The sequence below is a fragment of the Trichomycterus rosablanca genome, chromosome 6, assembly GCF_030014385.1.
Source record: "Trichomycterus rosablanca isolate fTriRos1 chromosome 6, fTriRos1.hap1, whole genome shotgun sequence".
In the NCBI taxonomy this organism is placed as follows: Eukaryota; Metazoa; Chordata; class Actinopteri; order Siluriformes; family Trichomycteridae; genus Trichomycterus; species Trichomycterus rosablanca.
Genome location: NC_085993.1, coordinates 31350374 through 31373741, shown reverse-complemented (window position 1 = coordinate 31373741; position 23368 = coordinate 31350374). Strand labels below are relative to the sequence as shown.

Genomic DNA, 23368 nt, shown 5'->3' with positions numbered 1-23368 from the left:
AACATGTTGCAGGCATCATATTTGGAATGAGAGTGTACCCAGTAAAAAACAAAAAAAAAATTAAAGATTTAATACAGCTCATACAGAATATACAGTCAACCTGGAAAGTCTGCACACCCCTTTCACGTTCTCCATGTTTCGTTACATTACAGACTCATTCTATAATAGATAGAGTTCATTTTTTGTCACAAAATTCTACACAAAACAGCCCACAATGACAAAGTGAAAGCAGGTTTTTAGACATTTGTGCTAATTTATTAAACATCAATATGTAAAATATCATATGTATAAAAGTCTGCACACCCTTTGATATGACACCCAAAAGTGAGCTGAGGTGCATTTTGTTTTCACTGATACTGCTTGTATGTTTCTACAATTTAATTGGAGTCCATATGTGGTAAATTCAATTGATTGGACATGATTGGGGATTGCCAACACCTGGCTATATATGGTCCTACAGTTGATAGTGCATATCAGAGCAAACTCCAAGCCATGGGGTCAAAGGAATTATCTGCAGACCTCAGAAACAGGATTACGTCAAGGAATAGATCTGAAGAAGGGTACAGAAAAATCGCTGCAGCTTTACAGGTCCCAAAGAGCACAGTGGTCACCATCATTCATAAATGGAACCACCAAAAATCTTCCTAAACCTGGCCACCCGGCCAAACTGAGCAATCGGGTAAGACGGGCCTTGGCCAGGGAGGTGAGCAGGAACCCAAGGGTCACTCTGACAGAGCTCCAGCATATCCTTGAGGAGATGGGAGAAACTATCAGAAGATCAACCATCCAGGCAGCGCTCCACAAATCACGCCTTTATGGTAGAGTGGCCAGACGGAATCCTCTCCTTAGTAAAAGGCACATGACAGCCCGCCTGGAGTTTGCCAAAAGGCACCTAGAGGACTCTCAAACCATGAGAAACAATATTCTCTGGTCTGATGAAACCAAAATTGAACTTTTTGGCCTAAATACCAAGCGTCACATCTGGAGGAAACCAGGCACCGCTCATTACCTGGCTAATGCCATCCCTGCAGTGAAGCATGGCGGCGGCAGCATCATGATGTGTGGATGTTTTTCAGCAGCGGGACAGGGGCGACTAGTCCTAATAGAGGGAAAAATGAATACAGCTAAGTACACCGAGATCCTTGAAAAAAAACTGCTCCAGAGCGCTCTGGACCTCAGAGAGTGGCTTCAGAGAAAGTCTGTGAATGTTCTTGAGTGGCCCAGCCAGAGCACAGACCTGAATCCAATCAAACATCTGTGGAAGGAGCTGAAAATGGCCGTGTACCGACGCTCCCCATCCAACCTGACGGAGCTTGCAAGGATATGCCAAGAGGAATGGGCAAAAATGTCCAGAAACAAGTGTGCCAAACTCTTAGCTTTTTTTAAAGACAACTTGAAGCTATAATTGCTGCCAAAGGTGCATCAACTATTCAAGTATTAGGCAAAGGGTGTGTTTTCACTTCGTAATTATTGGTGCTTGTGTGAAGATGTTTGAGTCTATCTATTATAGAATAAGTCTGTAACGTAATAAAACATGGAGAAGGTGAAAGGGGTGTGCAGACTTTCCAGCTTGACTGTACAAACCACAGGTTTTAATTTAGTTTAGTATTTCATATACTGTCCCAACTTTTTGGAATTAGGTTTTGAAATAGAAAACATAACCTATAATAAGTTATAAATAAGTGATTTTTCTCAAATAAAAATTTACAAGACATGCTTACTTAGTAAAACTGGACTAAATGTGCTGTCTTTGTGAGGATATTGAATGGAAATAACACACACACAGTCACACACAAAACAGATCTTCTAGTTGGTTAATACGATAGAAAGAACTCCTTTGGTAAAAATAATTAACTGTGTATTCAAACAGATTCAGAAAGACAGCTTGACAAGAAAAAAAATGCTCATGCTGAGCCTCAATGCTAATCACAACACGTCTCTCTCGATTTCCTTCGCTATTGTTTTTAAAATTGCAGTATTGAAAATGAAAATGAAATTTCGCTCGTCCATGCATAAACTAAATGAAGTACTGCTTTTTTAAATAGATTGCTTTATACCGAGATTATGTTCTTTCCAGTAATTATTTTTCTCCTTGTATTTGCCTCGGACAATCTGAGTTTTTTTTTTTTTTAATAGGAAAACAATAAGCAGTTTGTTCAATTTGAATTGGCCAATAGGATATGATTTTTTTTAATTTGGAATGTAATAGCTTTACTGCTTATCTTTGATATTACAGGGACAACTTCCTCGTCCTGGATGTTTACTTTGAGGCTCTAAACTCTGAGACGATTGAGCAGAAGAGAGCATACGACATAGCAGGACTGTTGGGTACAGTTTGTCAAATCCACACATGTGCCAGGTGTTCTAATGTTGCCATACCAGGGAAGGATAAATCAAAAAGTGTGCATGTTCATGAAGCATGTTTTGGTTTCCTGAAAATGACCTTTTATGTATTATATTTATATACACTGATCATCCATAACATTAAAACCACCTCCTTGTTTCTACACTCACTGTCCATTTTATCAGCTCCACTTACCATATAGAAGCACTTTGTAGTTCTACAATTACTGACTGTAGTCCATCTGTTTCTCTACATACTTTTTTAGCCTGCTTTTACCCTGTTCTTCAGTGGTCAGGACCCCCACAGGACCACCACAGAGCAGGTATTATTTAGGTGGTGGGTCATTCTCAGCACTGCAGTGACAATGACATGGTGGTGGTGTGTTAGTGTGTGTTGTGCTGGTATGAGTGGATCAGACACAGCAGCACTGCTGGAGTTTTTTAATACATTGTCCACTTACCGTCCTATCTATTAGACACTCCTACCTAGTTGGTCCACCTTGTAGATGTAAAGTCAGAGACGATCGCTCATCTATTGCTGCTGTTTGAGTAGGTCATCTTCGGGACCTTCATCAGTGGTCACAGATAGATGCTGCCCATGGGGTGCTGTTGGCTGGATGTTTTTGGTTGGTGGACTATTCTAAGTCCAGCAGTGACAGTGAGGTGTTTAAAAACTCCAGCAGCACTGCTGTGTCTTATCCACTCATACCAGCACAACACACTAACACACCACCACCATGTCAGTGTCACTGCAGTGCTGAGAATGATCCAACACACAAATAATACCTGCTCTGTAGTGGTCCTGGGAGAGTCCTGAGCATTAAAGAACAGCATGAAAGGGGGCTAACAAAGCATGCAGAGAAACAGATGGACTACAGTCAGTAATTGTAGAACTACAAATAGAAGTGCTGCTATATGGTAAGTGGAGCTGATAAAATGGACACTGAGTGTATAAACAAGGAGGTGGTTTTAATGTTATGGCTGATCTGTGTATATTTTAATAAGCCCTATTTTGATCATTCTGGACAAATCATAATGAATAAACTGCTAGGATTATATTCATTCATTTCAGTATGTCATGTGCAATGCAGTAACACACCCTGGACTGGACACCAACTCATCTCCAGGCCTCCTAAAATTGCCAATCATGTCTGTGTGCAAACAGCTGAATGGCCAGTAGCAGCGCTATAAATTCAAATAGATATATACATTCACAGTCGAGTCACATTATTATGACCACTACCTAATATCAAGAGTAACCGCCGTGTGCAGCACGGACAGCAGCTAGACGGGCTGGGAGTGACTCAGTTCTAGTAGGTTGTCACAGGTATATGGAGCCATGCTGACTGCAGTGCATCCCACAGCTGCTGGAGGGTGTGTTGGGGAGGATCCATAGAGTGAACACGACGATCGAGGTGGTCCCACAGATGCTCAATTGAGTTCAAGTCTGGGGAATGAGGGAGGCAGTCTTGGTCATGCTCTTCCAAACAATGTCGAACATTTCTAGCCATGTGACATGTCTCATTGTCTTGCTGGAATATATAATCAGCATGTATGGGTGTATGTAATCTGCAAGGATGGATTCAAACCAGTGGCGATTTTTCTAAGACTGCAAGGGAAGCTCAAATTCCCCTAAAATGTAAAAAATTAAATGGTCAAATATGTACAGTTGTGTTAACATATCATTGACTACAAATGTGTTAGAACACGTTCATCTTGAAGACGAGTTCGTTCAGAATCAGCTACTTATCTCAAATCAACTCGATTTTGTTAACTTAACTCATACGTTCCCGGAGCGTCAATGCATTTACCCGCAGACGCTGAGCGTCTCTTTGCTTCTATGGGGCTGCATGGGCGGGACTTCGAAACTCGCCGGTCATTGGATAAATGCCACGATTTTGTCCCGCCCCCGGATGCTGAGCGTCTCTGGGGGTGAATGGGGCTGTGGGCGGGTCTGGACGCTGAGCTTCTGCAAGATGATTGGAGGATCAGTCGAAAGGCTGAATCCCGTTTTGATTGACAGCTGTCGCTGGGAGCTTCAGTACCATCGCGGATTTTGCGAGTGAAGTCGGAAGACAAACTGCAACCCATTTCATGCCATTTTCTTGATAACTAACAAAGGGGAGAATTTATACATTTATATATAAATAAATTGACAAATTTTATGATGTAAGCCGACAATGAGCTTCCCCTCTTTGAAAGACCAGCAGCCGCCACTGATTCAAACCCATATCAGTTGAGAGTGCCTTCCACATGGATGCATAACGCTGCCACCACCAGCTTGTGTTCTTCCAGCAATGGTCGCAGGGTTCGCAATGTTCTCTGATGTTCCTCGCCTGGCATGCTAACGTCTGAGTGATCGATGAAGCAGAAAACATGACTCATCAGAGAAGGCAACACTTTGCCAATCATCAGAGGTCCAATTCTAATACTGCCATAAAAATTAAAGCCTTTTCTGCCAATGCAACTTCGTTAGCAGAGGTGCAGTGACCACCCGTATGCTTTGGAGCCCCATATGCAGTAGAGTTTGCTAAACTGTTGTTTTAGACACATGTCTGGTAACTCCTGGTTTATTTTGGCAGTGAGCTGCTCTACTGTAGCGTGTCAGTCCACCCTCGTGCACCTTCTTCGCTGTGATTCACCTCTCACGTCAATGGCACATGGTGCTCCGCAGTTTCTACATCGCGCATTCACAATGATGCCTTTTGTCCACTCAAGATATACCTTCACCACAGCAGCACGTGAACAGTTCACAAACTGCACAGTTTCAGAAATACTGCCACCCTTGGCCTGAAAGCCAATAATTATCCCTTTTTGCAACTCTGATAAATCGTTCCCTTTTACCCATGACAGCAACGAGGGATGTGTGCAGACAGCCTATCACACACCTTATTTACCCACCAAGCCAGCTCACGAAACATGACTCCCTTCATGAGCTACGTGCTGCCGCTGTCGAATGTAGGAAGTGGTCATAATAATGTGACTTGACAGTGTATAAATAATTATTAATAATAATAATAAACAACAATAATAACAATACATAATTTTATCTAAGGCACTCTGGTTGTGCTGCAGATGTTACACTTACCAACTACCGCTGGGATTCAGGGTTCGATTCCCCAGCATTGCTGTCGATTCGGTCAGATGTCTTTCTCTGAGGGGTCGAGGCCACACAATGGATTGCATCCTGTCCAGGGTGTGTTAATGCATTCTGCCCAGTGTTTCCAGTGAAACCAGACACACCCCAATGCTGACCAGAATAAAGCGTAACTAAAACAGAAATGAAATAATGAAATTTTGTCTGAAAAAGAGATTGTTTATGGAACTAAAAGAGCTGATAAGCAGATTTTGCCATGTAAGTTTCTATACCAGTCAGGTGATGAAATATAAAAAGCTTCAGACAATTTTTCACCAGCATACTATCAAGTTCAGGTAAATTAAAGCCAGAAAATAAATACATTTAGAACTTTGCTATACAATTCAGACAACATATTTCCCGTTAATGTGTTTCTGTATAATATTTTTTGAATGATGAGGGGCTGTAATAGGGGTAATATGTATTCAATTTGCAATTATATATGTAATTGTAGAGAATGGGCTGAGACTTAACACGAGAGGGGTGGACACACGCAGAGATGTTTAATAATAACAAAAGACAAGACAAGGATACACAAGACAAGACATACTAACACGTGATCTATGCAAAGCTAAATGCTAACACTAATCTAATGACATGAAACAAGACCCTAAACTTACCTAAACCCTAAGCTAAGCTAACACTTGCTAACAAAGAACATGAACTAGACAACAGTAATCACTAAACAAGACTTCTAACTAGAAACCAGACTACAAAACAAGATACTATGAACAGAATAACTCATGAATAACTCATCAATAATACTCATGAAACAAAGTTTCTAATAGTGATGTCAACCTCGAAACTTGTATTAGAAACTAAATCGATTCATTTGAAGCTGTGTTTCGAAACGTTGCTTCGAAGTCCGTATCAAAATAAAAAAAGTCACGTGACTGCCCCGGAAAAGGTTTCATTACATCACGTCGTTTCGAAACGTTTCGAAACTGATCAATTGTATTTGTCAATGTGTAATAAATATTGCATAGCCTGGTTGCACAAGCACTTCCCCTTTTGATTGTATAATAAATAATAGTCAATGTCAAGGACACTCATTATATGACGGAATGATGTTTCATACCACTATCAAAACACACTTCTTTTAGTGATCTGTATAGATAGATAGATAGATAGATAGATAGATAGATAGATAGATAGATAGATAGATAGATAGATAGATAGATAGATAGATAGATAGATAGATAGATAGATAGATAGATAGATAGATAGATAGATAGATACTTTATTTATCCCGAAGGAAATTATTGAAGTTGTATTCATGATAGAAAAAGTGAGAAAAAAGACATGACACAAAATAAAGAATAAAAGAAAAACACAATAGAAACGCTGAAAAGTAAAACACTGACGGAGCTACTGGAGAGGCTGCTGCTCACGACGGCGCCTAGTATATTGCATACACATATATTGCATACACAAGCTCCACTTATGCCATCACTACAAACTAACCAAAAAGCCATGACCCGGCAAACCAAAATAGTCTCCCCTGAATGATCCACAGCTGCTCCCTTAAATGCCCTGAACATTACACCTGAAACGAGGTGCAGCTGTGGAACATTGGCTACTGACTAATCATCATGAGGAGGCGTAGGCTTAACACGATAAACAAACCCTCCTCAACCATGTGCTTTAAGAGATAGGGGCGTGGCACCTAAAGAGAGGCTGGAAATGTGACAGTAATCAATTTGCAATATTTATATGTAATCAATTTGAGATGGGTTTAAAAAAATCTATTTTCTTAAAATTACGGCCCACATGCAGTCATCCACTTTAACCCTGATTTTAGAAATCACTAAATTGACTCCATTTTTTCATAATTTCTAGAAGCTATAAAATACTATCTCATAAATTTTGCTTTTACTTCACTTACTGACTGAATTATGCCAGTTCAGGCCCAAAACACAAGCAATGGAAGAGTTTGTCACAAAACTCTTGCTCTTAATCACTACTTGTGAACTTGGTCACATTACTGATGTGCAGATGTACACTATGAAGGCTGCATGTGTGTAAAGACATTAAAGGCAGAGATACCAACACTTTTGGTTTACTTTCTCTGTTGTGCCAACACTGCATGAACCTACCAAAGCAGCATGCTGCATTGTCTTCGGTCACCACAGCAGATCATTCTTGCCTACATACCTCATTTGGCACAGTTTTTATGCAGGATGCCTCTCCTGACGCAACCACCCTTATTTAATCTGGGTTTAGGACTGGCACTGAGAGCACACAAGTGCACCTCCCAATAGCTAGGCTGTTCAACTGTTCCTTACTTTTAGAAATAGCCAGTCGTGTGTGTAGATGCCTGACTGAGATTCGAATTCCAGATCTTTTACCATTGTTTTACCCCGAGAGATGGAGCATGCTGTATTTAAAATAAATAAAATATACTACTAAAAGCTATAATACAAGGTTTAGGACAAGTCTTATAACAGGTCTGATGTCATGATGGATTGCTAAAGTTAAGTGTTACCAACATAATCTGATAGGACAGTTATTAACAATGCTAATAAAATGATATATAGATGATTTCTAATATAATTTGGCAATTTTATGTAATATACACTGATGAGGCATAACATTATGAAGACAGGTGAAGTAAATAACACTGATTATTTCTTTACCACAGCACCTGTTTGTTAATGGGTGGGGCATATTAGGCAGCAAGTGAACATTTTATCCTCAAAGTTGATGTGTTAGAAGCAGGAAAAATTGGCAAGTGTAATGATTTGAACGAGTTTGACAAGGACCAAATTGTGATGGCTAGATGACTGGGTCAGAGCATCTCCAAAACTGCAGCTCTTGTGGGGTGTTCCTGTTCTGCAGTGGTAAACCGGCGACAGGGTCATGGGCGGCCAAGGCTTATTGATGCACGTGGGGAGCGAAGGCTGGCCCGTGTGGTCGGATCCAACAGACGAGCTACTGTAGCTCAAATTGCTGAAGAAGTTAATGCTGGTTCTGACAGAAAGGTGTCAGAATACACAGTGCATCACAGTTTGTTGTGTATGAGGCTGCATAGCCGCAGACCAGTCAGGGTACCAATGGCACGTGAGCATCAGAACTGGACCACAGAGCAATGGAAGAAGGTGGCCTGGTCTGATGAATCACGTTTTTTTTTACATCACGTGGATGGCCGGGTGCGTGTGCGTCTCTTACCTGGAGAACACATGGCACCAGGATTCACTATGAGGAAGAAGGCAGACCGGCAGAGGCAGTGTGATGCTTTGATTTGCTGGGAAACCTTGGGCCCTGCCATCCATGTTGAGTGTTACTTTGACACGTACCACCTACCTAAGCATTGTTGCAGACCGTGTACATCCTTTCATGGAAACGGTATTCCCTGATGGCTGTGGCCTCTTTCAGCAGAATAATGCACCCTGTCACAAAGCAAATGTTCAGGAATGGTTTGAGGAGCACAACAACGAGTTTGAGGTGTTGACTTGGCCTCCTAATTTCCCAGATCTCAATCCAACCGAGCATCTGTGGGATGTGCTGGACAAACAAGTCTGATCCATGGAGGCCCCACCTCACAACTTACAGGAGTTAAAGGATCTGCTGCTAACATCTTGGTGCCAGATACCACAGCACACCTTCAGGGGTCTAGTGGAGTCTGTGCCTCGACAGGTCAAGGGGGGACCAATACAATATTAGGAAGGTGATCATAATGTTATGCCTGATCGGTGTATATTTGCTTGATTCTTTTCCAAAATCAAACAGCATATTTAGAGGGGCATTTTTGTACCAATGGCATTAAATAACCAGCTCAATAATACACCTGTCTGCCTGATAAAAACTAATCTAAAACCAAATCTGCTTTGCATCCAGGGAAGTGATTTGTCCACTTCTGCATTAGAAACCCCTTAAATAATCCATGGTGTGTTTTAAGTGTCTTTAAAAGTTACAATTAGGTGGTTAAGGCTTAACACTTAGCGTTTTGACGCATAAGTGGATGGTTACATTTAAAGTGCACTGAGGTGCAAGTGAAAATTGCTGTAAGTGCATTGAGTTACATACTGGCAATAACAAGCTTCTTGAATGCATTAAGGATGTTCCACAGATATGCATGTGCTTTTAATTCTTTTTCCTTTTTTTGTCTGTGATTTTTTAGGGGACATCGGAGGCCAGATGGGTCTTTTCATCGGAGCAAGTGTTCTCACAATATTAGAAATACTGGATTTCATCTATGAGGTACACTTTTTTTCTTGTAGTGCTCAAACCGCTTTTACAACCCCAAATCAGAAAAAGTTGGGACAGCATGGAAAATGCAAAAAAAAAAAAAAAACACAGTTTCTTACATTTACTTTGACTTTTATTTGATTGCAGACAGGATGAACCTGAGATATTTCATGTTTTATCTGCTCAACTTTATTTCATTTATTAATAAACATCCATTCCTGCATTTCAGACCTGCAACACATTCCAAAAAAAGTTGGGACAGTAAAGCATTTACCACTTTGTAATGTTGCCATTCCTTTCACCACACTTAAAAGACGTTTTGGCACCGAGGATACCAAGTGATTTAGTGTTTCAGCTTTTATTTTGTCTCATTCTTCCTGCAAACAAGTCTTAAGATGTACAACAGTACGGGGTCGTCATTGTTGCATTTTTCGTTGCAAAATTCTCCACACATTCTCTATTGGGGACAGGTCAGGACTGCAGGCAGGCCAGTCCAGTACCCGTACCCTCTTTTTCCGCAGCCATGCCTTTGTAATGTGTGCAGCATGTGGTTTTGCATTGTCTTGTTGAAAAATGCTGGACGTCCCTGGAAAACATGACGTCTTGAAGGCAGCACATGTCGCTCTAAGATCTCAATGTACTTTTCTGCATTAATGCTGCCATCACAGAAGTGTAAATTACCTTTGCCAAGGGCACTGACACAGCCCCATACCATGATAGACCCTGGCTTTTGGACTTGTTGCTGATAACAGTCTGGGTGGTCCTTTTTAGCTTTGGTTTTTTTTCCACAAAAGACCTGGAATGTTGATTTATCTGACCACAATACACGTTTCCACTGTGTGATGGTCCATCCTAGATGCCTCTGAGCCCAAAGAAGTCAACGCCGCTTCTGGACATGGTTAACATAAGGCTTCTTTTTTGCACAGTAAAGTTTTAAGTGGCATTTGTGCATGTAACTCTGTATTGTAGTGCTTAACAAAGGTTTGCCAAAGTAATCCCTCACTCATGTGGTTATATCAGCTATTGTTGAGTGATGGTTCTTGATGCAGTGCCGTCTGACGGATCGAAGATCATGGGTGTTTAGCTTAAGCTTGCGCCCTTGGCCTTTATGCACTAAAATTTTTCCTGATTCCTTGAATCAGCCTTTCCTGGATGCTGTTTTTGTACCAAACCATGATTACAATCACCTGTTGCCATTACCTGTTTGGAATCACACTATTATTTAGTTTTTTCAGCTCATTACTAGATCTAGATTGCCTCCATCCCAACTTCTTTTGGAATGTGTGGCAGGCCTGAAATGCAGGAATGGAGGTATATTAACAAATGAAATGAAGTTGAGCAGATAAAACATAAAATATCTTGGGTTCAAACTGTCTGCAATGAAATAAAAGTCAAAGTAAATGTAAGGAACACTGCATTTTTATTTTATTTGCATTTTCCACACTGTCCCAACTATTTCTGATTTGGGGTTGTATTTTAGCATTCAATAATGCTGCTGTTTTAATTATTACTGTAGTTGTAGACTTTTTTGTGTATGTACAGTAGTGCCTGGGACATGATTAAATTCTGTCAAGTAAAGAAGTGTTTAAATATAAATAAAACTGTTAAAGGGCGCTCGGGTGGCGGAGAGGGATCTTCAAATAGTTTCCACACTTTTATATTTTGGTTTGAAACGTAAGGGCGGGAGAAGTAGTAATTGGTCGTGTCTGAGAGACTAAAAGAGAGCTTATAGTTCAGATTTAGAGCCTTTTCAGACCGCTCAAAGAAGCTTTAAGGGGAAGAAGATTTTCATGTGATGATGATGTGAAAACAGCGGTGCATCAGTGGCTACTATTTAATACTATTTAAACTCACTTACCTGTTTATTCGGAAGACTTAACCTGTTAGCACTTGTCAGAGGAGGACAGTTAGAGACTATTTCTACAGTATTTTTCTTTTCATAAACTGTGTGTACTAATCCTCTTCTGTAATTTTGGTTGGAGCACAATGAGGTGCTTAAAAATTCCAACAATGCTGCTTCGCCTCATACACTCAAATCAGGATAACACACACTACCCTGTTTTTACCATGTGAGTGTGATTGCAGAGCTGAGGATAATTCCCCACTCAAAACATGTGGTCAGCTGGGTATCTGTATACATTTACCCAGAAGGAAGGGGCTTTGATTCCTTTTGATATTCTGGCATATCTTTGTAGTCTGCACTCCAAAACTTTCCATAGAGTAATACTAAAATATCGCGATCAGGGAGGTTAGGAAGCATTTGTCTTTATCAAACCTCTTGATTTATTTCAGCAGTAATGTATCATGAAGCTCTTGAATGGATTTTTTTCTGTCTTTATGTAAAGGTAATTAAAAGTCGGATCAAAAGACTACTGAGACCGCAAATGAATCAGACCCAACAGAGTCAAAGGAATCATATCCAGAGAACAAAGAGCCTCCGGGATCAGAAACGTAGAGCCCAGCTAACACCCAGTACCATCGCCACAGTCAGACTAGAGGAGGTCAAGGCCAAGGTAAGTTTGGGAAAGTGGGTTTTAAAGAAGCACTGAGCATGTACGCTATATAGCCAAGGTATGTGGTAACCTGGCCATGAGCTTGTTCGACATTCACCCCTGGCTTCTCTACCATAAGAAGGCTTTCCACAATATTTTCAACTTGTACTTCTGAATTTCGCTTCACAAACAAGTGCATAGTCATGGTGGAACAGGAAAGGACCTTTCCCAAACTGTTTTCACTAATTAGAAGCATTTATAAACCCAATTTCCAGAGGGAAAAAACAAGAATATGTGATTTGCTTATTCTCTAAAACCTTCATTTGACTAACGAGTACAAGTATTTCTATTGTTTTCACTGATCAACTGTGTATTTAAACAAATTTAGAATTTAATGTCTAAAACACACTCAAAAGTTGGGACAAAGGCATGTTTACCACCATCCTATCAAATTTTTTGTCGTTTTTTAATCAGTTGGGAAATGAGGATAGTAATTGTTGTAGTTTTGCAAGTTGTCTGATGTTCCTTATGATGTGCCAGTGATTTGTGTCTAAAAAGTCATGCTGCACATGCAAAATGAGGTCTGGCATCTATCTTAAACATTGGCTCCTGCACCTTTCACTGATAACAGTCTGGATGGTCATTTTTGTCTTTGGCAAAGAGAACTCAGCACTATCCAGAAAGTCCAGAATGTCAGTGTACATGATTTCCTAATAAGAAAGACAATGGGCAAAAATGGCATCCATGGGAGACACTGGGCAAAAATGACATCCATAGGAGAGACATGAAACATCTTGAGAAACCCTACGACTTTTGGGATAATATTCCATAAACTCATAAGTCAAACTTTTTGGAAGTCATGGGTCCTGTTACATCTGATGTAAAGCTAACACTGCATTTTACCATGAGAACATCATACTAGCAATCAAACATTGTTGGAGCCATAACTTGGATATAGTGATGTATGTTTATATGATATGCTTTGATGGTATCGGTGATGACGTAACTTCTCGTCACGTCACTATGAGGTGCATGTGTGCCTTATAATGAGACTGATTATGCTTGATTGGGTTAGGTTAGACCAGGGGTCACCAACCTTTTCGAGCCCGAGAGCTACTTCAAGAGTACTGAGTAATATGAAAGGCAACTTGTTTGATACAAACTTTCTGAATAACATAAAGCTGTACGATTCACCTTTAATGATAATATTATGATAAATAATAATAATAATAATAAATATTCATAGATGTGAAGAGACTGTCTGATCATACGTTAATGTTAATGATTCCTTGCAATAATTATTAACAATGATTTACTATTGTAGGAAACATATTTAAACGTAACATTATTTATTTATATTAATTACAATATTTGAGAGTCAGTTATCACATTTCAAATATTTTCATAAATGTCTTTCTTGACAGTTTTGTATGAATAAGAACATTTTTAGCATTTTTTTATTATTATTATAATTTTTTTTTTTTTTTTACTAATTATTACTTCTGTAGCATTTTTAGGAAATCATTAACAGTCACATCTTCAAATCATGTCCCGTTTGTACTTATCACGACCTTTGTAACATTTTAGAACAAATTATGAACTGTCCCATGTTTGTACAAATGATCAGTTATGTATGAATTTAAAAAAGCTGCGATGTACATAGAAGTTTATGTGACAAGTACTGAAGTGTCTTCTCCACACTGTGCCGCTCTGCTGTCGTCCCACAAATGAGACACACACACTTTTCTTTCACTATCATAAAAAGAATTCTTCCTCCCAATCAGTGTCTTTCGCTTTTTTGCCATGTTTTTATTATTATTTTGGGGTAAAAAGCACATCTCGCTTCCCATCATAGCTGCGCTCTCTTGCGTGTGTATTGCGCAACAATGTAGAACTCAGCACCCAGAGAAGATCAGAGCTCAAATATACATAAAACATTTTAGTTATAAAAGTTTCATATTCAGTATTGTCATCTTCAAGTCTACATCCATGCAAGTGTTAATGATTCAAAAAAGATCAGCAACGCAAATATAATTTTAGACGGAGCTCTATGGTCACTAGCGCTATTTCTAGAACATGTCCTGCGGTCGACTCATGTGGTCAATGCGGGTGACCAGGTGCCCGCGGGCACCGTGTTGGTGACCCCTGGGTTAGACGGTGAAGAGCAAACAGTTTCTGATCGCATATTTGTTGTTGGGACATAATCTCTGCGTGTGCTTACTGGAAATGTGCATCAGTAGACTCTGCTAACCTCTCCAGGCTAAAAGTAGAAAAGTTTGGATTAGCCTCTACAAACATGCTTCATGTAGTGTGATGGTCTGAGGCTGCTTTGCTTCTGCAGGACATGGATGATTTGTCATAATTGATAAAACCATAAATTCTGCTCTCAATCAAAAAATTCTAAAGAAGAATTTCGCCCATCAGTTCATGACCGAAAGGTAAATAACCTGAAGCACACATGCAAGTCCACCTCTGAATGGCTCAAAAGAAACACAATTAGGGTTATGGAAGGGACTAGGTGAAAGTCCTGACTTGATTTTCATTGAGATGATATGGCCCTTATGGATGAAGGCCTTAAATAAGCAGTTTATGCTCAAAATCCATTAACTGTAGCCAAATTAAAACAAATATGCAAATAAGAGTCAGCCAAAATTCCTACACAGCAATGTAAAAGACTCACAAACAGTTGATTGTGCCACGCTTAACAGTAACTGAATTCATTTGAATTGATCTATTTCTTCAATAAATGCAATAATCAGTTAAAAGCTGCAGCTTTGTGTTGTCTTTACCTTATTTTAAAATGAGCTTAAACATATAAAACTTTTAAATGTGAAAAATAAGAGAAGTGAATACTTTTTTATAGCACTGCATATAAAGGACATTATGTCTCCAACTCTGTGGAAACACAGTTGCTCTAGTATGACTGTACCCCTGTGCACAAAGCAAGCTCCATAAAGACATGGTTTGAAACTTCGGTGGTTGGAGTCCTGACAAATGCTTTTTTGATTGAATGAATTCCCTCAGACATATTTTAAAATCTTGTGGAAAGTTTTCTCCAGAAAAATAGAAGAGTGAAGACTGCTATATATAAATATAGCCTGTTATAAAATGGGGTGTCAAACAAGCTCAGCATCAGGTGAGTTCATACGTTTGGCCACACAGTACAATCCCAAATTATAAAAAGTTGGAAAATGTATGTTCTTTGCAGACAGGATGAACCTGAGATATTTAATGTTTTGTCTGGTCAGCTTTTTTTCAGTTAATAAACACCCATTCCTGCATTTCAGGCCTGCAACACATTTGTTGGGACAGTAAAGCATTGACCACTTTTTTGCCATTCCTTTTCACCACACTTAAAAGATTATTTGGCACCAAGGATACCAAGTGATTTAGTGTTTCAGCTTTTATTTTATCCCATTCTTCCTGCAAACACGTCTTAAGATGTGCAAAAATGCAAGGTTGTTGTTGCTGCATTTTTTCGTTTCAAAATTCTCCACACACTCTCTATTGGGGACAGGTCAGGACTGCAGGCAGGTCAGTCCAGTACTCGTACCCTCTTCCTCCACACCCATGTTTTTGTAATGTGTGCAGCATGTGGTTTTGCATTGTCTTGTTGAAAAATGCATGAACGTCCCTGGAAAAATGGCATCTTGAAGGCAGCTCATGTTGCTCTAAGATCTTAATGTACTTTTCTGCATTGATGCTGCCATCACAGAAGTGTAAATGACCTTTGCCAAGGTCACTGACACAGCCCCATACCATGACAGACATGACAGACTCTGGATGGTCATTTTTGTCTTTGGTCTAGAGCACACTACGTAAAAGACACTTTTCCGTAAAAGACCTGGAATGCTGATTCCTCTGACCACAATACATGTTTCCACTGTGTGCTGGTCCATCCCAGATACCTCCAAGCCTAGAGAAGTCGACGCTGCTTCTGGACATGGTTAACATAAGGCTTCTTTTTTAAGTGGCATTTGTTCATGTAACTCTGTAGTGCTTGTAGTGCTTGACAAAGGTTTGCCAAAGTAATCCCTCACCCATGTGGTTATATCAGCTATTGTTGAGTGATGGTTCTTGATGCAGTGCCGTCTGAAAGATCGAAGATCACAGGCGTTCAGCTTAAGCTTGCACCCTTGGCTTTTACACACTAAAATCCCTTCCGATTCCTTGAACCGTTTAATGATATTATGCACTGTAGAGGGAGAAATATGCGAATCCCTTCCAATCTTTCTTTAAGGAATGTTGTTTTTGAACATTTCAATAATTTTCTTAAGCATTTGTTGACAAACTGGAGATCATTTGCCATCTAAGATTCTTAAAGACTACCTTTTGGACTCAAGGATACTCCTTTTGTTCCAAATCACAATTACAATCACCTGTTGACATCACCTGTTAGGAATCACATCATTATTTAGTTTTTTCACCTCATTACTAGCCCTAAATTGCCCCTGTCCCAACTTTTTTTGGAATGTGTTGCAGGCCTGAAATGCAGGAATGGAGGTATATTAACAAATGAAATGAAGTTGAGCAGACAGAACATACAACATCTTGTGTTCAAATTGTCTGCAATCAAATAAAAGTTAAATGTAAGGAATACTTTTTTTAATTTTATTTGCATTTTCCATACTGTCCCAACTTTTTCTGATTTGGGGTTGTAAATATAATAAACAAATAAAGGTTAAGAAGCCATGCCCTAAACCATCCTATATAATGATAACATAAATTGTTTTATTGTTACTCTTTACATTTCCTGCCTGTATGTTTTGTCCACAGGAGGTCAACGATGGAGCAAGAGACTATCCACACAGTGTATATCCCGCCTCAATATTACCAAATCACCACACACAAGCTGCTGGGCAGCAGGACTTTGCTTGCTAGACGTGTTTTCTCACTGTCTACAACAATCCGTCACTGGACTGTAGGACCAAACCACATACTCAGTTTGGATTTTTACATTGGTCATCTGTAGACGCTGCAGCCACAGTGAAAGTCACAAGGAGCTCAACCTAAATGCCCCTATTCATCCGGTGCAGGACGAGTACCGAGGATCTGGGGTCAAACCGGTTTAAACTAGTCCTCTTACGTTAGCATGTGGTTGTATTGGCATCATACTGCATTAGCACCGGTGAAAGTGCGTTTATAGAGCATGCCATTTACATACTTCAATACTTAACATAGAATTATATATTTATGTATTTATTTACAAGGAATGGACTAAGTATGTATTTTCATAAATGCAATTATATACCTTTAATAGTTTATCACAGTAGCACAACTTATATTACACTACTGATCAAAAGTATGTGGACAACATTCCCTATTTTCGAGTGCAGGTGTTTCGGCTACACCCATTGCTAACAGACACAAACAGTAGAGCCTGTTATAACCGCTAGAGGGTGCCAACTCCAAATGAAAGCTCATGTTTTTGGACCGTGATATCCGACAAGGTCATGGTCAGGTGTCCACATACTTATGGTCGTTTATGTTACAGTTTATGTTTAGTTTAAACTATCCATCATTACTCTGATAAAACCATGTCTTAACCCATTTGCTATATGCTTTCACAAGGGGTCATCACAGTTGATTGATGGAAGGTATCGTAGTTTTATTTATTTCTTTTGTTTATTTAGGCATATCTGTTTCCCCTCTGGGCGGCACTGTGGCTTGTGGGTAGCACTGTTGCCTCGCAGCAAGAAGGTCCTCGGTCTAATTCCCCTTAAAATGCTTTCTACTAAGGCACCTTAAGTCATAACGCTATTTTGACAGAATAACGATGGGAGCATCCGATGCTGCCTTAACAGTGAAGCCAATCCCAGCATTCAGTGCGGCACAACTTTTTTCACAGAAAAATTACAAATAGGGCAGATGGTGCAGAGTTATTTTCAAACGTAAATAAATTATTATTGATTTTTAATTTGTATAAACTTGCACAAGTGTGATTTATGCTAGCACGATGTGCCACTTCATTCCATTGGTTTGAATGGCATGAGGCTAACTGCGTTAGATTAGTAAAAGAAAACTGGTGGAACCGGTCCGTGGGTCATATATTACCGGGCCAAATAAATAATTAGAGTTCGCTACATCAGCCATGAAAACAATGCTTTTATTTCCAACACATGGGTGTTTATCGTCTCATATCACCCCCAGGTGGAAGCAGCGTGTCGTTGCAGCGAAAAAAGCTCATTTGTGAGCAGTATAGTTATTATATTTTAAGTCCCTCTGCCCCCGGTCCGTGGAATTATATTTAATATGAAACCGGTCCATGGTGCAAAAAAGGTTGGGAAGCGCTGCTCCACATGAGTCCAACAGTGGACTCCTACGTGAGTCATGGAGGAAAACGCTTTACTTAAAGTACTCCTTCACCACTCATGTTAACACTCTCTCCTACCAGACTGCCAGTGACACTTAGTCCAGTACAGTGAACATATCACTTTCATAATGCCTGACATTAGCTGTTATGGCCTCTGACAGTGTATGGGAGATTTATGACAGTCTTATGTGAGTGTTAAAACAAAGGATTCAAATACACTGATCAGCCATAACATTAAAACCACCTCCTTGTTTCTACACTCACTGTCCATTTTATCAGCTCCACTTACCATAAAGAAGCACTTTGTAGTTCTACAATTACTGAGTGTAGTCCATCTGTTTCTCTTCATGCTTTGTTAGCCCCCTTTCATGCTGTTCTTCAATGGTCAGGACTCTCCCAGGACCACTACATGGTAGGTATTATTTAGGTGGTGGATCATTCTAAGCACTGCAGTGACCCTGACATGGTGGTGGTGTGTCAGTGTGTGTTGTGCTGGTATGAGTGGATCAGACACAGCAGCGCTGATGGAGTTTTTAAACACCTCACTGTCACTGCTGTACTGAGAACAGTCCACCAACCAAAAATATATCCAGCCAACAGCACCCCATGGGCAGCATCCTGTGACCACTGATGAAGGTCTAGAAGATGACCAACTCAAACAGCAGCAATAGATGAGCGATCGTCTCTGACTTTACATCTACAAGGTGGACCAACTAGGTAGGAGTGTCTAATAGAGTGGACAGTGAGTGGACACGGTATTTAAAAACTCCAGCAGCGCTGCTGTGTCTGATCCAGTCATACCAGCACAACACACACTAACACACCACCACCATGTCAATGTCACTGCAGTGCTGAGAATCATCCACCACCTAAATAATACCTGCTCTGTGGTGGTCCTGTGGGGGTCCTGACCATTAAAGAACAGGGTGCAAGCAGGCTAAAAAGGGTATGTAGAGAAACAGATGGACTATAGTCAGTAATTGTAGAACTACAAAGTGCTTCTATATGGTAAGTGGAGCTGATAAAATGGACAGTGCGTGTAGAAACAAGGAGGTGGTTTTAATGTTATGGCTGATCGGTGTAAATTGTTGATACAAATGAAATTTTCTTCACCTGCTGGACGGATGATCAGTAAGGAACAAACTGGTGAAATTGTGTTTAGATACAGAAATCAAAACTGTAGTATCTAGTTGATAATTTTCTTGTTTGCTCATACAGTTGTAAGGTAAGGTTTGTGAAATATTTGTGACCTGCAATTTTACTTTAATCACTCATTAATTGTGGTCATAATAATAGAAAACAGACATTTGTCCTTATTTTTATGCCGGCAGGAACTCAGCCCAATATCATGTCGCTTCATCCGCCATGTTTCACAGTGAGAATGACATATTAGTTTTAATAGTTATAAATTTTATTATTAACATTATTGTTATTATTTATTATAAATAGTAATAATTTCTCACCAATGCTTATATTTGTATTTGTTATCCTATTTGTATTTGTTATCCTATTTTGTGTTCATATGAGGATTCCACACTATTTAATACAAATTGCACCACTGCTTTCACATCATCACATGAAAATCTTCTTCCACTTAAAGCTTCTTTGAGTGGTCCAAAAAGGTGGAAATCAGATGGCGCTAAATCCGGACTATAAGCTCTCTGTCAGTCTCTCAGACACGACCAATTACTACTCCTCCCACCCTCACGGTTTTCAATGAAAATATACAAGTGTGGAAAATTTTTGAAGATCCTTCGTATATTCATGTATTTATGTGAAACTACAGTATCTGAGCTGGGTCATGGTGGTAGGTCACCACCTATTAACACTGGGAGCAGGGCAGAAGTACACCCTGGGTGGGGTACCTGTCCATCACTAGGTGAAACAATCACACTTATTCTATAGCACACAATTAGAAGCAATTAAGTACAGTCCATGCAGCCCATTACTAGGGTGATGCTCCCTCCACCATGCTTCACAGTTATTTATTGGGTAGGATGAACTTCCATCACATGACTTTTAACTGATAAACTGCTCATGATGTCACATTTACATTTTCAGCATTTAGCAGCCGCTTTTATCCAAAGCGACTTACAGTACTGTGACAGTATACAGTCTGAGCAATGGGCCCAACAGTGGCAACCTGGCAGTGGTGGGGCTTGAACCAGCAACCTTCTGCTTACTAGTCCAGTACCTTAACCACTAGGCTACAACTGCCCTATGTTACGTTTTTTGTACCATTTTATTTGTTCATAGAGTTGTAATAAAATGAGTTCTGGTTTTAATCCAAGCTATAATAAGATGAATACAATGTGCTGAAACGTGTAACACACTCTAAAATCACCCTTATAGTCCAGACTGGAAGAGTATGTGAACTCCCTTTTTTCTGTTTCATTTTATGATGTTATTATGTATGTATTTATGTCTTTACCACCACTTAGGAGATGGGTCTAATTTCCCCAGAATGATTGGGCGCAATGCATTAACACACTTTGAACAGTACGGCCAATCCTTTTTCAATCAAGTCTATATGTAGACGCTATCAGAACACTTCTATTCTGTTCTGCCATGCACGACCGACCAATAGCACTGCTGAGGATTCGAACCCTGGATCTCAGCTGTAGTGGGCTAGCACAATTTCCCACCACCTTGTTTTTGGGATTCCTTGCATAAAAAATCTTATCTGGATGAACTCTGAACTCTTACTTGGTCAAACTTTAGATTTTAAATACCTTTGATTGAAACTGTTATGCCCTGAATTTACTGATGTGTTTTGGTTCATTGTCTCATCATCCAATGTTTCATCATTTAACTTTTTACAGCTCCAAATGGACCAATATGTTTATTAAACATATCAAAATAAACTGTTTCCTTATTGCCTGCTGTTCAGGTCCTGATGCAACATTGCAACTCCACTTTCATCACCACTTGTTTGTTGTGTTATTTATGTGATCTTTGCAGAATGCCCATTTTTAGGTGTAGCCCTTTTGCAACTCCAACCATATTTTCTTCATCTGAATGGTTTAACAGGATCTAAATGCAGCCTTCAATCCACTATGTCTGCTGCCAGCTGTTATGTGTGGTGGTGAGTGCAAAATCATACATATAAGGTCCCACAGTGCATATCAGAGCTCCAAGCCATGGGGTCAAAGGAATTATCTGCAGACCTCAGAAACAGGACTGTGTCAAGGAATAGATCTGGAGAAGGGTACAGAAAAAATTGCTGCAGCTTTACAGGTCCCAAAAAGCACAGTGGCCACCATCATTCATAAATGGAAGAAGTTTGGAACCACCAAAAATCTTCCTAGACCTGGCCACCTGGCCAAACTGAGCGACCGGGGAAGACGGGCCTTGGCCAGGGAGGTGAGCAGCAACCCGAGGGTCACTCTGACAGAGCTCCAGCATATCATTGTGGAGATGGGAGAACCTATCAGAAGATCAACCATCCAGGCAGCACACCACAAATCACGCCTTTATGGTAGAGTGGCCAGACGGAAGCCACTCCTTAGTAAAAGGCACATGGCAGCACTACAAGAAATAAAGACACTTTATTAATAGTTGACTATGATTATTATGAGCAAGGAATCGTTCATAAACTATACAGCTATATAACTATTGTGCTACAACAGCTCTACAACTTAATGCATTTATGCTCATGTAGCAGTTAAATAAATGGTTTGATGCCCCTAAAATTATATGAGGGATCTTCAAAAAGTTTCTGAACATTGATATTTTTGCTAGTAATAGTGAGGGTAAGAGGAGCAGTAGTGGTCGTGTCGGAGAGACTGAGAGAGAGCTTACAATCCGGATTTAGCGTCATCTGATTTTTTAAATTTTGGACCACTTAAAGAAGCTTTAAGGGGAAGAAGATTTTCATGTGATAATGATGTGAAAGCAGAGGTGTATCAGTGACTACACACTCAACCAAAAACATTTTTTGCTGATGGCATTAAAAAGTTGGTACAGCGCTGGGAAAAATGCTTCAGAAGGGGACTGTAGAAAAGTGATGTCATTTGTTTTTAAAATTCTTAATAAATAGGGTTAAAAAAGTGTGGAAACTTTTTGAAGAACCATCATATTTACAAGTGTAACACTATGACATAATTCCACTTTTTTTCTTTTGGCTGCTCCCATATTTAGGGGTTGCCACAGAGAATCTGGCCTGGATACCAGACTTGGACCAGTTGATAACACAACCCTCCTATTTTCATCCAGGCTTAAGTCCGATACTGAGAACACTGATAAGTGCACCTCCCAATGGCTAGGCTGTTTTAGCCACCTCCTTTCCCCACTGAAGCATTAGCCAATCACATGCAGACGCCCAACTGGCTGATAGCACTGCTTGGGTGGTAGCCTACTACTGCTGAGATCTCTGGAAAAGTGTTGTTAATAATAATAATAATAATAATAATAATAATAATAATAATAAACACCCTAAAACATACGAAAGCTGTTATTGTGGTTCTATTTTTTATAACATTTAAAGAGACATCAGATGAGTTGCTCTGCATGTTTACTTGTTTACATTTTACTGTTACTACACTGAATAAGGTCAACATAAACCAGACTTCCATCCAAACCCTTTAATATTGTCTCTCAGGTTGTGATCCTAACCCTGGTGAACACCTGGGTCAACTGAAGCATCTATTGTGAGTACTTTCTCATCCAATATAAGTGCCTGACCTCACAAATGGCTCCATATTAACTATTACCATAATTTTGAAATAAGAGGTCCAACAGGTTAATGGTCAGGTGCCCATATACAGTACCTTTCACCATATGGTGTAAATTCCCATACACAGGCCAAACACTAGTACAGTAGGTGGAATTTTTGGCACATTTACAGCTGATTAATATTGAAGATACAAGTGCAAAGCAGTAAGAGGGGAAAAAAGG

At 39.8% G+C, this 23368-nt stretch overlaps 1 protein-coding gene across 1 annotated transcript in view; it reads left to right on the top strand.

Moving 5' to 3' along the window:
• asic4b (acid-sensing (proton-gated) ion channel family member 4b) overlaps positions 1-17040 on the top strand; it is a 129833-nt gene extending 112793 nt beyond the window's left edge. Inside the window, exons 7-10 of the mRNA XM_062996831.1 lie at positions 2237-2328; positions 9600-9679; positions 12013-12180; positions 16936-17040. Coding sequence (XP_062852901.1) covers positions 2237-2328; positions 9600-9679; positions 12013-12180; positions 16936-17040 — 445 coding nt within the window. The remainder of the gene's footprint in view (positions 1-2236; positions 2329-9599; positions 9680-12012; positions 12181-16935) is intronic.
• Positions 17041-23368: the final 6328 nt, after the last annotated feature.